The sequence below is a fragment of the Muntiacus reevesi genome, chromosome 3 (assembly GCF_963930625.1).
Source record: "Muntiacus reevesi chromosome 3, mMunRee1.1, whole genome shotgun sequence".
In the NCBI taxonomy this organism is placed as follows: Eukaryota; Metazoa; Chordata; class Mammalia; order Artiodactyla; family Cervidae; genus Muntiacus; species Muntiacus reevesi.
Genome location: NC_089251.1, coordinates 136,511,642 through 136,530,698, shown reverse-complemented (window position 1 = coordinate 136,530,698; position 19,057 = coordinate 136,511,642). Strand labels below are relative to the sequence as shown.

The 19,057-nt window shown below is 34.7% G+C and overlaps 1 protein-coding gene across 2 annotated transcripts in view; it reads right to left on the bottom strand.

The window, feature by feature from the left end:
• Positions 1–19,057, bottom strand: part of ERBB4 (erb-b2 receptor tyrosine kinase 4) — a 1,213,162-nt gene that overhangs the window by 388,221 nt on the left and 805,884 nt on the right. For both annotated transcript variants that reach the window (XM_065930645.1, XM_065930646.1), the window contains exon 4: positions 1,885–2,019. In XM_065930645.1, the coding sequence (XP_065786717.1) occupies positions 1,885–2,019 (135 nt within the window). The remainder of the gene's footprint in view (positions 1–1,884; positions 2,020–19,057) is intronic.

Sequence of the window (19,057 nt, the reverse complement as noted above, 5' to 3'; positions counted from 1 at the left end):
TTGAACATTCTTTGGCATTGTCTTTCTTTGGAGGAATGAAAACTGACCTTTTCCAGTCCTGTGGTCACTGCTGAGTTTTCAAAATTTGCTGGCATATTGACTGCAGCACTTTCACAGCATCATCTTTTAGGATTTGAAATAGCTCAACTGGAATTCCATCACTTCCACTACCTTTGTTCATAGTGATGCTTCCTTAGGCCCACTTGACTTAGACCAGCTATTGATTACTATCAACTATGGTGTCATGCACTATGTATAATGTGTCAGCAAATAGAACATTATGTAAAAAATAATGTCATTAAGCAATTGGCAGTTAATCTATAAAGAATCATTGATGTGAATCTACTCTGTATTTATAGTTTTTGTACCAGCAATCATTTACACTCAAAAGCAAACACAGCTCATGTTGCTTGGTTATAGGCACCAATATTCAAATTTGCCTTGAAAAGAATAACAAAAAGAGATGCCGTCTATGAAAGTGATACAGATCCCTCAGACCTCGCTGCTCTACATCCTGTAAGGCTGGTGATGACAATATCTCTTCCTTCTGTCTTGGGCTTCATCCTTGCCTGATTTTACTCATTCATTAGAGGCCAGTACCGATAAGCTGAAACTCAGTAGGCCTTTCCTCTTATCCAAACATTATGATTTTTCCCTTTCATATAAATCGTACTATAGTAAGGGCAGACTGAAACCTGAAGCCATTTCTGAAGCACATCATTTGCTTTGTTAGTATGAACAGATTCAATTTTTCATTCACATGTAATTTTACAAGGTATGCAACTTGAACACTGTTGAACAAAGATAATATCTTATATAAATTTCTGCTCAAAGGTGACAAGGAGATTACGTTACTTTAGTTTTTTCTAAAAATTTTAGCCATTTATTAGAAACACAGCTGTCAGTTTAGATCAAATATATTCATATTTCCCTGTTATATTATTAGGACCATCAAGAAATTTAATTGTCCCTTGCAGTTTGATTTCCTACAAAAGTGTTACAACACAATTAGCACTATTGCAAATAATTACTGAACTGTGTGAAGATACTTACGGTTTCATATGAGATACACATAATAACAGATAAGAAATATGAAACTCAAGTTAACACTTGATAAAGATTCTGCTCTCATACAAATGTCAGTAATAATAAATGTAGGGACAATGTAGTCAGATTTATGAAAGTGAAACGGAATCCAGGCAGAATAATTTCCAAAGGTTTTAATGATAGCCCAAATATTACTTGCTTATCATTTAATCATATTAAATACTCTGAATCTAATAAATTATCTGTGATAGAAACACTAAACACTTTTAAGAATGGGGAATCGGTTGGTTTATTAGGCTAATGACTAAAATCAGAATATAATGAAATTCTTCTGCACGAAATCTATATTTCTCCACTCATTTTATAGTGTTTCGAATTGTCATAAGGTATTACCATGCAGGTTTTGTGGGTAAATGAAGGCTTAGAAATTCTAAAATGTTCATTGGTTTCTATTTTTTAACTAAAAATTACACTATAAGAAAGTACATTTTTGTCCTACTACCATTTTCTCAGTGGTATAACAGTCACAAAGATTTGAAGGAGCAATTATACACCAGCCTTAAGTTTATAGACAAAAGGCCACAGGCTTAGACCTTAGAAATATGGTAACATGATTTTGAATGAGCAGAAGGGATCCAGTTAAGAAAATGAGAATTTGTAAAGGAGGAGTATGATTCTAAAAAGAGCTTAGTAGACAGTAAAAAGCTTGTTCTATTATAAGAATGGGATGCAGCCAAAATTCAAATATTGGTTAGGACATAATAAACATAAGCTATTTTTGTGAAAACAAGAGGTAGAAGAACCTTTTGAGACATTAAAAAGGATAATGCTACTCACATCCTGAGCTACCATTTGTCGACACCAGGGTCAGGTTGGAAGGCCATGGATTCCGAACAATATCTTGCCAGTGAATAGTGTCTGTATAACAAAGAAATTTGTTCTGGTCTACATAGACGCCGCCATTTAGGATTTCTGTGTTAAAACAAACAAACATAGATTTGTTGTCAACCATTTTGATGATGAAAGGTAGTCAATCAAAATAATTTACTCTTAAGATATCTTCAGGGTTAAATTACAGTTACTTTGTTAATAGTCAAGATTTCTTATAAAATACCTTTTTCCTGAGTCATACAGATTGCAGAAATTTGAAAACATTGAACAATACAAAGAAAAATAGTCACTCATAATTCAAACACTCAGAAACACTCTTCACAGTTTGGGACAGATGCTATCAGTCTCTTTTCTATTTTATTTCCTCTGAAATTGGAATAATATTGCATATATATTTGATAACCTGATAATTTTGTTAGTACTAAATGGTGAATACTCAAAGGTAATTAAATATTATTCTGTGTTATTTCTAAGGAGAATATGATATGCCAGGTTATAACTTAAACAGTATTTATTTAACCAATCACCCCTTGTTGGTATCTTTGATTAGCTCTTTAAATTTTTTTTTCCTATAAATAACATTCACAGATTGTGAATATTTTAAAGGCTTTCTGCAAATTGCCAGATTTCCCTTAAAAATACTGTTTCAGTCAATGTGACATTGACTGGAGTCAGTTAGGTAAGTAATTAGCACAAAATGGAAGGTAAATTTAATGCTTCAATCACAAAAGTGTTCTTTATTCATCTCAAATGCAGTCAATAGAACTGCCAATTATTCTTTAAGAACAACACAAAGCAAGATATCATAGATATTCCCTGGTTCATTGCAACAGGACATGGCTATGTGATACAAAGCACCAAAATCAATTTTTACTTGATTCTTATTTTACGACACTGGCCTTAATCAGCTAACTTGTCCCCTCTGAACAGTGGCTGATTATATACATAGATTCTTGTACACTCATTTACATTATCCAGAAAAAAAGGTAGATATTCCCTCTGAAAATACTATTCTTATCATTTTGAGAAATTGATTAGAAATACATATAGCATCTTCCTACTCAATATATACTATATTTTTTTTTCTTCCTGTCAATATAAAAACAAGAGAAATTGTATAACAGTCCATAAAGCAGTCAGATACAAAAAACAAAATTCAATTAACAGTGATTTATATAGATAAGGGATGATTTCTTTTTCACATGATAAGAAACTTATCAGAGGCAGTTGTGGATATTAGTTTAGCTACTCTGCAGTACCCACAACCTACTATGTATGTTGGCTTTATTCATTCCAGGCAAAAGATGACTGCTGCATCTAAAGATGCTTGAATTCAAGGCAAGATAAAGACAAAAGAATGAGCAGGTGGCTTTTGATTTGAAAAGGGATGTTTCCCCAAGGATTAATCTGCACTTTATTGGCCAGAACAATATCCTAGGCTGAGCGAGAAATTCTTAAGGTGGACATATTGCTATGCGAACAAAACCCAAAATGTGCAGGGGTGTTAGCAAGGAAGCTGAGGGATGTGATATCAAGATATCAACCAACTCTGTCTCCTGTGCTGGCCTTAAGAAAATCATCTCTGCTGTGTAGTGCATGCTGTTTCTCAGTTGTGTTGGACCCTTTGTGACCCTGTGATCAGGGTCCCCTGTCCATGGGGTTTTTCAAGCAATAATACTAGAGTGGGTTGCTGTTTCCTTCTCCAGGGGATCTTCCTGACCTAGGGATCGAACACTTATCTCTTGTGTCTCCTGCATTGCAGGACTTTATCCGCTGAGCCATCAGGGAAGCCCTCTCCTGTGCAGTATTTCAAGTTAAACCTTTAAAGAAAGTGAAGACTGAGTGAAAGTTAAAGTCACTTAGTCCGACTCTTTGTGACACCATGGACTATACAGTCCATGGAATTCTCCAAGGCAGAACACTGGAGTGGGTAGCCTTTCCCATCTCCAGGTGATTTTCCCAACCCAGGGATTGAACCCAGGTCTCTCACATTGCAGGTGGATTTTTTAGCTGCTGAGCCACAGGGAAGCCCAAGAATACTGGAGAGGGTAGTCTATCTCTTCTCCAGGGGATCTTCCTGACCCAGGAATTGAACCATGGTCTCCTGAACTGCAGGTGGATTCTTCACCAACCGAACTATGAGGGAAGCCAAGAGTCCCCTTAAACCAAAAAGGGGCATAAAAGAATGAAAGGAACATGTAACACCATAAAAAAGGCACTTGTGGAAGTAAGATTGGAGGTCATATATAAAGTGCCTTACTACATTGCATGTATAAAATCTTTCAGATTAATTTTGACATTGCAGGATTGTCTACATTTAAAATCAATCCCATTTCCATTATTAATTCTATTACTGACAATTGGATCCATTTTCTCAAATGGGAGGGGGGAAAAAAAGAAACAAAGAAATTAGATCGTCTTTCTACTTCTACAACCCAGTTCATTATTTTTCATGACCTAACCATACAATCTTCATCAAAGCAAGAAGGGAGATGTAATAGGTAAGAAAAATTGTGAAAATGGATTTCTGCATTAATGTTTGGCATTAAGTTTCTATCTAAGAAATGTGAGGATCTCATACTAATAGCTTTCTCATGAGGCATTAGGTGATGCTCTTCTGCTCTAGGAATAATTCTTCATTAGGTGACAAAGAAAGGAGATTTTGACTGCTATCCAGGAAACAAAGGTCATTTTTCAGTCTATATTTGGAAAAGTTCTACTTTAAAAAAATGTGAATAGAAAATGTAATAGCTCAAACATTGTAGAAAGAGTATATTTTTCAGGAGTCACATTTTAATTCAAATAGTTCATACTGAAGGAACACAGAATCCATCTACAACTTCCTATCTAGAAATATTCAAAAGAATTAGATTATATTATGCTGAATAATAATCGCATCAAATCCCTTTTCTCAACAAAATTAATCTGCTACCAATGTCAACATTTATTTCTTAGAAATACCTTGTTCAAGAGCTTGGTTTATACATGGAAAAGGATTTAAAAAGAGGCAATAATAATTCAAGTATAATCTTACATGTTCAAATTTTAAATTAAGACTATAATCATGATCAATGTGGATGATATTTTTATCATTCTGAATTCAAAACTCAGCATCTGCTAGCAATTACTAGTCAGGAGGATTTATAACATTTTAGTACTTAGTAATAGACAGCTTATTCATGCATGTGTATATTTTCCCTGAAAATAGTCTTTTTTCCCCCTCTTTATGTTTGGCTTAGACCATAATCTGCCTTTGAATGCCATAATTTCACAATCAGAAAGTGTGTATTGTATTGAAATTTATAGAAGAGTTTTGTGTCCACTTCATCTTATATTTTCTTTTGATTAACTTGATTACCTAAATATGCATCAGGAAATAATGTCAAGTTGAATTTACTCATTTATATCATTTACATTTATTTCATAACTTTATACAGTGTTAGTGTTAGACTATTAATTAATATGTTATGTGTGGATATATTCGGTTAGATTTATTGCTGGACTAAAAAAATTCTAGGGAAAGGTACTAACCTGCAAGAAAGTTGTTAAAAGACACAGATCATTTACCAGACAAAAGGGATAGCTAAAGTTTCTACCTTCATTGACCATGAAAGAACATGAAAAGAAGTCTCTCAGTCATGTCTAACTCTCTGCGACCCCATAACTGTAGCCTACCAGGCTCCTCCATCCATGGGATTTTCCAGGCAAGAGTACTCGAGTGGGCTGACATTTCCTTCTCCATGAGATCTTCCCCACCCAGAGACTGAACCTGGGTCTCCTGCATTGTAGGCAGACACTTTACCATCTGAACCACTAGGAAAGGCCATAAAGTCATTGACCATAAAAGATTTTCTAAAATTATCTGTTTAGATTAGAAAAAAAGGGACAAAGATTAGAAAAAGAAAATCTTGTTAGGATATTTATCTAGGATGATACCAGAAAAATGTCTGACTATACCTTTGCTAACAGCTTGTGTCAAATTTGTTATACCAAGAGTTTTTATTCCACTAGCAGCATGAAATTGTGATTAATAATTATATTTTAAAATCATGACACAAGACAATTTCAAAGGAATCTAGGCAAATGAGGCACAAATTTAATTGAAATTCAAAGATGCCTGGAAGTATAGAAGGACTCAAAAAATGTTGAATAATTAAATGAGTTCAAGGTACACTAATCTCATTCCATTTAACTTCACTTTCCCTGCAGGAAATACATCAGAGTAAATAAAGACAGACACAAATAGATTCTTGGTCACTGAAACAATTGGTAGGGAAAAAATCTGCTATCTATTTGTCTTATCATATTATTTAAAAATATTTCCTGCAAGTGTACAGAACAAAACTATCAATGTATGACAAAACCCACTGAAAAATAAAAATTAAAAAAAAAAAAAACAAAACTGTCTTGTATAACAATGCCATTGATGCTTTTAAACTGGTGTTGGAGAAGACTCTTGAGAGTCCCTTGAACTGCAAGGAGACCCAATCAGTCCATCCTAAAAGAGAGCCGTTCTGGGTGTTCATTGGAAGGACTGATGTTGAAGCTGAAGCTCCAATACTTTGGCCACCTCATGCGAAGAGTTGACTCATTGGAAAAGACCCTAATGCTGGGAGGGATTGGGGGTAGGAGGAGAAGGGGACGACAGAGGATGAGATGGCTGGATGGCATCACTGACTCAATGGACATGAGTTTGAGTAAACTCTGGGAGTTGGGGATGGACAGGGAGGCCTGGTGTGCTGCAGTCCATGGGGTCACAGAGAGTCAGACATGACTGAGTGCCTGAACTGAACTGAGGTCATTTTTACTGGTTCCCACATTTCATTAAGCTAGGAGTCATTTCTGTTTTGTTCAAAACTGTAGGCACAAGCCAGATGCACTATAAAAGTTTGCTTCATTAAAAAAAAAATAATATTTTGAGTATAAAAATATATATTATATATATAATTTTGAGGTTAAAGTTTTTATAATTTGAATTAGAAAGAGCTTTCTTTATATAAGTTGTTAATTGATAATGTGCAAAATTACTACAGGTAGAATGTTTAATATTTATAAGGTATACTAGGAAATTTTCTTTTCTTTTTCCATTTATTTTTATTAATTGGAGGCTAGTTACTTTACAATATTGTAGTGGTTTTTGCCATACATTGACATGAATCAGCCATGGATTTACACATGTTCCCCATCCTGAACTGGCATTCATAAGCCCATTTTGTTCATCAAATTCCATTATTATTTATCAGGTGAATAAAGATGACTTTGATCAGTCAGAGAAAGGCAAAATTCCCCTAACCTGTGCAAAATATCTAATTCATGCTACACAAGAGTCTAAACGCATGTTTTATACTGAACCATAAAGCTACCTCTGGAGAAGGAAATGGCAACTCACTCCAGTGTTCTTGCCTGGAGAATCCCAGGGACAGAGGAGCCTGGTGGGCTGCTGTCTATGGGGTCGCACAGAGTCGGACACAACTGAAGCGACTTAGCAGCAACAGCATAAATCTACCTCACATTGCTACTTCAATCATTTTTTAGAAAAGTGTAAAGTGACAGTATGACATTCTAGAGAATGCATAAAGTACTTTTGTCTTAGCATTCCACTCCACAAAGACTGTACATTTGTCCATTTATTTCCCTCAATTCTCGTTTTCATGAGTCTAATGAAGAAGCTAATGTTTGTGTTATTTAAATAAGTTCTTTTGTACTTTTCATTTCTTTTCAAATGCTAGTTATTATACTGAATTTAGGGGGGTGAATGACCATTAAGAGAATCACTGACATTTTGCAAATATATTCTCTCAAGAGAAAATGTGATAAAATACTGAATCCTGGCATTTGTTCCCGTGCCCTGTATGAAACACCCTAATTGTGATGTAGCATCCCTGCTGAAAATACAGATTAATATGACCTTCTTCCTCAGTTTAAGAAGTTGACAAAATTGCTTTGACCCCACCAGCCACAATTCATAAACAATGTTGAATGTCTTTCTCTTTTTACATAGTAAAGATTATAACTTTAAGTGCAGTTAGCCGTATTCCATTTTAGTCTATATGATTGGTATCAATAGTAAACATTTCCTTTTACTCACAAAGCTATCAAACACAAGCAAGGATGAAATACTAAACCTCAATCCTTGATTGTATATCTAAATGCCTTTTTTTGCATGGGTGTGTTTACAGGTCAGCCTTAGAATTAAAATGATAATAAAAATAAAGATTGGAAATATTGCACTTGTCTATTTGAGAACCTCTGAATAATGCATATGTCAGACTTTCATTGCCTATCCAAGCCAAAGATCATAATCAAGAAGTCAAAACCCAAAGTGGCAAAAGTCCATCTTCAAGATGCAGCTACAGGAAGCAGTTACTGGATTTCCTCAGACATAAAGCAATGTATCTTTTTCACTGTCATCACCTTAAGCCATGAAAGTCTGTTGGCAGATAATGATACAAAAGTAATATAGCTCACATCATCTACCTGTGATACTTAATACATCATCTCTGGAATGGACTTGGTCCAGAGATTTCTGTATCTTTCCCAAACCCAGACCTTTCAGCTAGGAGCACAATGAATTGCTGCTCCCCTACTGGGTCAGCCCTCAAGGTTCATTATTAATAAGCTGAGACTCTAAAGGCTAATGAGAACCGGGTGCTTGAGGAGACAATGGCTCATTCATCATCAATCAAGCTTTGAAGTTTTTATACAGATGATTTAAGGAGAGTTGAAGTGTGCAAAATTGAAATGTCACATTTGTATTGGGAGTGGGGAGAGGGTGATAATGTAAATGAGTGATGTAACCTTCTGTATTTCAGCTCGATGATCAGAGTCAAAAGCTCATGATGCAGATATCAAATGTTAGGAAGAAACAGTGGGCAGTTTTTTTAACAGAGCAAGGCAATTTCAAGAAGAAATGATTAGAACATTCACTGAAAGTCGGCTTAAGATAGAAAATTATAGCAAAAATAATCTTTATTTCAATTGAATGGAGCTCAGTAATTCTCTGTACAATGTTCCAACGTATTAATACACATTTCAGGATTCAGTGTTTTAGCTTAACTCCAATCAATATTTTTTAGCTTGAGTCCTAGCTTTACTGAGGAGTCTACCATGACCTTTTAGTTTTTAGAGAAGAAGTGCCTCTAACTTTTATGACACCGATTATCTGGATCACTCATCTAACAAAGCAAATGCTACTTCACCTTCTTTGTTCTTTTGTGTACTTTTCTTTAGCATAATATAGGTCTCTGGAGGATAACACAACATACATCTTTCTGGGGCCCTGGTACCAAAGAAAGTATCAAGCACATACTAGAAATTCAAGTACTTTGGAAGATTATAATAATACTGATATCTTCAGAACATGACTAACATTTGTAAGAAGTTGTTAGTTGCTTAAATAATAACACAATAGTGATATCTTCTCCTTATGCACTAGATGATGTTTACACTATAACTATAAAGAATATTAAATAAAATTTGTTTGATCTTAATATATCAATTCTTTCTATTCATTAAGGAGGTAGTAATTGACTTAGACATTCGTAGTCTCTGGGAAATTTTAAAATAAATTTTGCATTGTAACTGGCCTTATATTACAAATACAGAATCTCCTTCTCAAATTGTTCTCTCATTTTATTATATAATTCTATGTATGTGTCAACATGTTTAATATTTTTTGTAATGATTTCTCCCAAACTTATACTCCCCCTGTATTTCCATATTTCCATTACAATCAAAGTAACATGCTATAAAACTCAAAACTTGAGATTTATAATTAATTCTTTCACCTCAATATTTAATCTGTCATGACACCCTAAATAAAATTCTCATGTTTATTTTAATTTATCCTATTATTTTTATATTCTCTGCTACTTCTATAACCTCATAGCAGATTCAACATTTTGCTTCTAATCCAACCTCCCCACGAATTCATCTTATATATCACACTTATAATATATTGCATATTATAGGTAGATGGAAAGATAAAAAGATGATAGATATAGGTAGATAGGTAGGTAGAGAGTTAGATTAATATTTCTCTATTAGGGCTTTGAGTATTAAACAATAATACTCAATCTAATTAGCTGGATAAAACTAACTTCAAAATCTAGTTCTTTGCTTACTAGATGTTTGACCTTGTATATATTTATGAGACTCAGTTTGTTCAACACTATAATGGGAATATTGTACTCTTAGGCTCTGTCACACAATTATTGATTACATTACAGTTTATATTTAGTAATTATTCAAATAGCTGTTTACTGATTATATTGTCTCTTAATGAGGATCCTTGCAGACTTACACAAGACAGTTATATTTTTGTCTTGTTGGTTTGAAATCAGTCATGGAGCCACAACTGGCCATGAAATGTAAGGAATTGCAGTTTATGTACTGAATAGTCATATGACTAGCTAAAGCTAAATATTGTTTAAAAGTTACACAGTTATAATGGACTTGGGACACCACAAGCAGTCTCTGCCACACTGACTCAGAAGAAATCTCTTGGCATTTTGTACATACATACAAAACTTAAATCTTGTGAATTAAACAGTGCAAAATTTTGTTTCCAACTTTTCTATTTAAGTGCAATATAGATACAGAGCAGCTTCCCAGGTTGTGCTAGTGATAAAGAACCTGCCTGCCAATGCAGAAGACATGAGATGTGGGTTCAGTCCCTAGGTCAGGAAGATCCTCTGGAGGAGGGCATGGAAACCCACTCCATTATTCTTGGCTAGAGAATCCCATAGATAGAGGAGCCTGGCAGGCCACAGTCCATAGCTTCACAAAGAGTTGGACACAGCTGAAGTGACTTAACAATCACACAGGCATACCTACAAAGATGTGCATCTATCATATGCAAAGTAATTTTCTAACTGACCACACAAGTACCCCGTACTCAGATCAAAAAACAGAACGTTCCAGCCCAGCAGAAGACTTCCTCATGCTTTCACTCCCTATTGAAACCTCTATCCTAATTTTGAGCAAGATCACTTTCACGTATTTTTGTACTTTATACATAAATGGAATAATATTACATGCATTCTTCTTGTCTGGCTCCCTTTTGCTCAACATTATGTTTGTGAAATTCACCTATACTGTTCATTTTCATTGCTGTATGGTATTACATGTTTTGTTATCTAATTCTGCATGGATATCTGGGTCGTATATTTTTCACATTTGAACTAGTACTTCTAGTGCTACTAGAACATTCTAGGATATGCCTTTCAGTGACAATATGTACACATTTATGTTGTAGACATACATAGAAGTGAAATTCCTGGACCACAGTGACGATTTTCCAAAGTGCTTTTGCCAGTTTATATTCCCATCAGTAGAGTATGAGAGATCTACTTGCCTTGTAAAGCTGTGTTTTTTCTATTTTTTGTAGCCATTCTGGTTAGTGGTAAGTGGTATCATTTTAATGTGTACCTCCCCAAGGATTAATAAAGTTTAGTCTCTAGCATCCTATTTTGGAAGTATAATTTTCAAGGCAAGAGGTTTATTTCCATTCACCTGAAAATAGATATTCCTATGTGTGAAACATTTACAAAGCACTATGGTAAAACTGATTTCTTTTTGAGGTTATTAGTAAACAACGGAGTAATTAATGTACCAGATATTACCCTCCTAACTTTAATTTCCTGTAGGGGGGTCTGACTCAGTGTTTTGGAAATGGTACTTAATAATATTTTAAGAAAAATGCATTAAAACTATATCAAAATTATAAAAATAAACAGAAAATTATGGCTTTGAGAAGTTGAATGAAAAAATTCATATTAATGAATGAACAGTGAAAGTGAAAGTCACTGTCATGTCCAACTCTTTGTAACCCCATGGACTGTAGCCCATCAGGCTCCTCTGTCCATGGAATTCTCCAGGCCAGAATACTGGAGCTGGTAGCCGTTCCCTCCTCCAGGGGATCTTCCCAACCCAGGGATCAAACCCAGGTCTCCTGCATTGTAGGCAGATTCCTTACCAGCTGAGTCACCATATCTATCTAACAAAAGAGAGATGAACACAATCAAAGGTAAATAAAGAGAAAGAATGAAAAATTTTCTATCTGCCTATTATTAAAATAGAATACCCCATTGCATAAATATCAAACATTTTTATTCCCCTATCCACCAGAAAGCCTTTATTACAGACAACGATCTTCTTAAGTAACTGATCCAAGTTTCCAGAAAATGTAACTGCGTCAGTAAAACAAATCAGTAGAGTTCATTGCTTTCATTACCAATAAGGGGGACAGTCATATTAGTGTCTGGAAATGATTTGTCCCTTTTATTTACAGACTTTAATACAATAAGCCTGGGCTATACTACAAGGTCACTTTCAAATATCTCACCTACAGTATTAGTTTATATAGTTTTAATAACTTCTCACAATGTGTGATTTCTTCACTATTTCTTTAGAGTTTTTCAGAAAAGCATGTTTTTTCTTGATGATAATAACAATAAATAATATTGCCGTATATGTTTGTTGCTGACAAGCTAGGACTTGCAATAAAAAATCAAGCAAGAGAAAGCAGAATGATTTAATCTTGTAGAATGATCATAATACAATCACAAGCATCACCATTTTAAGAGGCTATATAAGACTAGTAAAAAAAATAACAAGTGCATGGCTTGGGGGCCTGAGTGTCTCTGATAAAATATCTATAACATTAAAGTGATGCCAAAAATAATAAATAAAAGATTATAAAATAAAGAAATCATAAAATATGAGTGCAAAGAATCAGATCCTAGAACACTTACAAAACCCACAGATAAGTCTACAATGATTATTTCTTTTAAGCACAGTTTTAATCCAAAAACAATTAGAAAATAATAGCTGAGTAGGACTAGTTATCATTTTGTAAAGCACAGGTTTCAAAACCTGAAATAACAGGTATCATGGAAAAATGGAGAGAGGAAGAGTTTTGAAGTTAGATTGGTTTGCATAAAGTTTTAAATTATCATATCTTTTTTGTTTTGTTTGAGTCATTAAATCATGGTCAAATGCACAAATCTTAAGTTCAATGTTTTTAAAATATATGTGTGCTTGGTGTTTATGTATCTATCTCCATGCAGTCACTACCCAGACAAAAATAAAGAATATTTCTGTTCCTCCAGAAAGTCATCCTGGCTCCTTCTCAATCAAGCATTCCCAAATCCTCTATTCTGTCACCACATATTAGTTTTGCCAGTATGTGATGTGTGTGTGTGTTAGCCACTCAGCTGTGTCTGACTCTTTGTGACCCCCATGGACTTTAGCCCTCCAGACTCCTATGTCCATGGAGTTCTCTAGGCAAGAATACTGGGTTTGCCATTCCCTTCTCCAGAGGATTCTCCTGACCCAGAGATCAAAGCCAGGTCTCCCACATTGCAGGCAGATTCTTTACCATCTCAGTCACCAGGCAAGCTCTTTGCCAGTATAAATGGAATAGCACAGTATGTATTCTTTTCCCTTGCCTTCTTTTACTTAAAATATTTTTTCCCCTGTCATATATAAGCTCTGTCACTCAGGGCCAATTTTATTTTATTCATTTTCTTAAAATTTTTTTGGACCGTAGTTGATTTACAGTGTTGTGTTAGTTACAGGCATACAGCACAGTGAATCAGTTATACATATACATATATCCACCCTTTTTCTATATGCTTTTCTTATATAAACCAGTATAGAATACTGAACTTACTGTGCTATATAGTAGGTTATTAGTTAGCTATTTTATATATAATGGTGTGCATGTGTTGATCCCAATTTCCCAATTTATCCCCCCATATTTGCTCAGAGCTTTTAAGAGTTAAAGCTACATACTTAAAATATGTGAAGGAAAAGCTCATAAAATTTCTTTGAGAATATTTAATGAATAATTATATCCTATGGATCCTAGTAACACCACTCTGATAATTTTCATATTGTGACTTCTGATGTCATAAAAGATGGCTTCACTATACAATGGTATAGCTCTGTAACTTGTACTGTCATATCTTCTAAATTAAGATATATTTTTATCTTAAAATGCTTCCACCACAAAATGCTTCCAGGGTTAATAAATAATGATTTAAAATGTATTTTGGGTATTTGGCTGCTATTGGAGACTGGACATGAAGAAATGACCCAAGTGCCAAGATGCATAATATGTCAGACGGTTCAGTCAACTAGAGAGCTGACATTCAAGAAGGGAAAACCATTGGGATATAAAATGTTGCACAGGCTTCATTCCTGTGGGTAACCATGACTCCCCCCATAGATGACCTGTGAGACTTTGGTTATGTTAGTTATCCTCCCCAAGTCTCCATTCCCTCATCTATAAAATGAGGATATGGATATTAACAATGCCTCCCTCACAGGGAAATTGTAAGGAGAAAATGAGCTAATACATGTAAATGCTCATCACAGTGTCTGTTAGATGACATTCAGTCGATGCATTATTATTATTACTATGAAGGGGAAGATAAGAAAAGTTCTCTGGTAAGCTGATTGCTTCTGTCTTGCTTGATAATTATCTCTGCTCCCTTTCATAAATACAGTTTTGAGGTAGGATTCTTAGACCAAGTTATATGTGGGTTGTGTTTGCTTATTTTCAACATTTACTTTCAACTTGAGTTTCAGATGCCCTTTTAGGAGCATAGTATAGGTTCTGGGAACCCATTACGTTAATTAAGATGCTGAATCCAGAATTTTCTTTTTTGGTTAGGATTCCTGTAGCCCCAAAACATAACGAATGAAACACAGAATGATAAAGCAAGGTGCCAACGGCCTCATACAGAGACAGGGATCAAAGTAGGATCCAAAGGCTCTCCAGGTTCCGAAGCCCACTGTTGATCAGCTCCCTCTAACAGCTCTTGGTAATGCTGCCACTGTTTGAATTTACTTCTAATCTAATATTTCCTTCAATTCTTACAGAAGCCCTATGAGTTAATTAATACTAATCTAATTTTATAGATAAGAAAAGTTTAGAGAGTTCAGTATTCTAGAGAACTACAATTCCAGCTCATTCTGCCTGCTGAATTGGGGTCCTGCTTTTAAACTTTATTCTATACTCCCTCCATATCAGGAAGGAAAGACTGAGAAATTTAAAGGGGGGAGGCGAGTTTAAGCGGAGATGAAGCACAACTTTAGCTTATGTAATCTACTTCTAAGTATAATTAAGAAGTCACAGTAATTTCCCTGAAGTCTTTTTGAAAATACTTTATTGAGTTGAAAGGTAAAATTATGCTTTTAAGGTATATTTTCTGCATGAAAAACCGTGTATTTAAAAAACATCCTGGCTCTGTTAGATGGTTGGACTACATCCCAATCTCATTATTGGAGGTGCCTTCCTTTTGCCTCTGTTGAAAGTAGACACATAGGAAAAGGCAGCACAATAAAATTTCAAGGATTCAGCCTACTTAAGTAAACACTCTGAATTAAAGAAAAGAAAGGCAATGTTATCATGTTCAAGTACCCTGGAAACTCTATATGTGCTTAGTTTTGGGGAGCTACATTTTAATAAATAGGGTAAAATGATTTTTAATTACCTTATCCAAATCATAGCCAGAATAGAATCTGTCTCTATGTTCTTTGCAACTGGATTTGTAAAGATATGAAAATGGGTAATTTAGATGTATAGGGCATCTGGTTCTTCTAACCAAATCTGCATTCTCTGTGTATATATATATATATATATATATTTTTTTTTTCCTTAAGTGCTATTAAGCAGTTAATACACAGAGTACAAAAGAGCAAAGCATTCAAATTAGTGAAATGAAATCAATGAGAGTTTAAGTTTAAATTCTAATAATTTTAATGGTTTACATGAAGGAAAAGGAATTCAAAAATTAAAACATGGCAAAATGTATATTTATCAAGGTATCTTCTTTATAGGTAATACTACTGAATTGAATTGTATACAACTCAATATTGTAAGATGACTGAAATATTTTCTTGGGGTATACATTTTTAAAAAAAATTATCCTCCCTTATTTATTATAACAGTATATTCAGTTTTAGATATGTGTATAAGATAACATGTTTTATTTATTAGTAGAAAAGGAGGTAGGTGATTTTTTGGAAGTTGGGGAAATTTATTTACATTAATTTCATAAACATACTGAGAAACCAGATAAGTATATACTATACATAGATGAATTTTTATTCTACCTCTAATAAAAGGATGCATTACATTTCAAGTACTTCATTATCTTCCAAATACGAAGTCCTTCACTAAAATTTTCTCACATATAAAGTAGAACTACATAGAAAATTAATCTCCTGTGATAATCTCTATTTTAAGCTACCAAGCTTCAGATACAAGAGGAAGAAAAGGGGTGAAAAAGGGGTGGGAAAAAAAAAGCTAGATCAGTACAAAAATCTGGACTACTAGTGGTGATGTTAGCAGGAGTACCACTCGTGGCTTCAGTTTTACTTTACCATCGTTACATATACATCTTTCCTTATAATTAAAAAACAACATAAAAATATTATTTACTCAAAAGTTATATTTTGAGAACTGTTCTCAGAAATTTTCTAAGTGGCCCTGGTCCTCTATTCTCATTTTATGTTAAGGCTCAGAATAATTGAACGGCAACATCTGGCAAGTATTGCTCCTAACTAGATGCTAAACATAATTATTATAAAAGTGTATTTGTATTGAGATCAGAAATAAAAAAGAACAACATCTTCATGCCTTAAAATACATTTTCCAAAAAAAATTAAAATGTTCCTTTCGTAATCATTTAATATTCTCTTTTCTCTGAAGCTCCAAGAGTTATAATCTAAAGTGAAACTGAAGGGAGCTTCATCTCTGATGTGCACCTAGCTATTTCCCTGCTTCAAAGCCTACAGAACCATCTGCTTGTTGGCAGGTGTAATTAATTAGCTAAGTGGAAGAGACGCTCCCTTTTAGAGTGAATAGGAGGAGAGGAGGGAGAAGTCTGTGAAAACCCAATCCTGGGCAGACCAATCCGCTGGGTGCCTCTGGGCAAATTTCCGATGCTGAAAACTCATTGAATTTAATGGTTCTTAATTTCACAAGATTTCTAATTACAGCTAGGATAATAAGATGTGATCCAAAAGTTGAAAAAAAAAAAAAAAGTTGGCACATTTTCAAGGAAAATCCTTCCACACAATGTAGACATGCTAAAGTATAGAAGTTTATTTATTTATACATTTTATCCACTAATTCACTCAACTTTGCTAATCAGCAGTTTTGAATCTATTTGGCTAACAGGTGGTAAATGCATGTTTGTAATAGGAAAATGTATCAAGTTAATTTTTTTTTATGCCAAACAACATTTCTTTTCAGAAGTACTCAAAGAGAAGTCAATCCAAAAGGTAGTGCATTGTGACTCATTTGATAAATTAGAAAAGGACTATATTCTAAGAAAACGAATGAGCAAAAGATGATAAAAACCAAAACCATACATTTCCTGTAGATTTATCTAAATAGCCTACATTAACTTTTTGTTGGGCTTCTCTGGTGGCTCAGACAGTAAAGAATCTGCCTACAATGCAGGAGACCCAGTTTCAATTCCTGGGTCGGGACGATCCCCTTGGAGAAGGGAATGGCAACCAACGCCAGTATTCTTGCCTGAAAAAAATCCCATGGCAGAGGAGCCTGACCGGCTACAGTCCATGGGGTCACAGAAAGCTGGGATATGACTGAGCGACTTTCATTTCATTATTAAGTTTTTGGTAAAAGGTCTGAATGATAAAGCATTCTACACCACCTCCTCTTTTAAATGCTCTAATTAGCAAAACACAGAATTCTGTCTTAAACTCTAATGTCTTCTTGGGCTTGGTCTTCAATGGGTAAGGTGAGGAAGGCTAAAAAATAGGAGTGGGTGGAACCGTGGCAAATGCAGACACTCTTACAACTACACCCAGATCCAAAAGTGTTACCCAGAGGCAGTTTGAGCCTAGGGTTGCCAGAGTTCAGTTTTTTTCTCGGCATCAGGAATTCAGAATTTATTGGTAAATATCCCACTTTTAAACATTTGCTATACAAAGCCAAGCACACCTGTGGTCCAGTTACATTCTTTGACTGGCAGTTTACCACATCTAGTTTATAGAAGTACTCCTAGATTTAAATTGAAAAAAAAATATTTTAGATAAATAATGTTTTATATAAATCTGGGAGTTCGTCTATAATTATTCAGGCTTTACACCAGAACCATATTGATATTGTATCTCATTTGTCAAGTCTTATTAGCTCTTCTACCTAGTGATAGAAAATAGAAAGGGAAGGTGAGGCAGCTTTATGATTTAGAGAAAATCAAAGAAGTAAGGGAGGTTTCCCAGATGGCACAGTGGTAAAGAATCTGTGTGCTAACGCAGGAGACATAGGTTTGATTCCTGGGGTGGGAAGTTCCTCTGCAGGAAGAACAACCCACTCCAGTATTCTTGCCTGGAAAATCCCATGGACAGAGGAGCCTGGCGGGCTACCGTCTGTGGGGTTGCAAGGAGTTGGACACAACTGAATGACTGAGCCTGCACGCACGAAAGAAGTAAAAAAGGCCCAGTGTTTCATGAAGGATGGAGTTGAGACAGCAATGGATTCTACACCGCCTCTTCATTCATTTTGGGATCCCATTTGTTGTCATGGAGGTGAAATAAGCCTCTGGCTATAGAATGAAGTTTGGAATGTGTGCTGCTGAAATATTGCCAAGGTACACCATATGCTGACCACAGAAGTTATGTGTGTTTTATATAGATGAAAGCTAACCTGAAAGATGAAATGTAGTAACTGGCTGTATATTACCATGTCCTTGTTTACAGGAGTAACTTAATAGCACAAAGAAAACTAAAGGACAATGGAAGGTTAAATTGTGATTTAGATAAAGTGGACAAAAGTAGGGAAAAAAAAGTTACAGTTAGGAATTATACCCCCAGACCTTATTGGTTCTAAACCTATCAGCCCAGTGGTAATATACATCTGATTCTTGGAGGCTAGAGGCAGCAAAGGAGAAAGAAAAGTTTAATCTGTATATTAATAATTATTTTTTTAATCTGTATATTAATAATTCTCAATGGGCTTTTGTTATGAAAAAAAAAAAAAAAACCTGATTTCTATGCAACAAACAGAATTTCTTCTTTGGAAAGAAAGGAATTAAGTGACTTTCAGGTTCCACTAGCACTGAAATCAACAGGTCAAAAA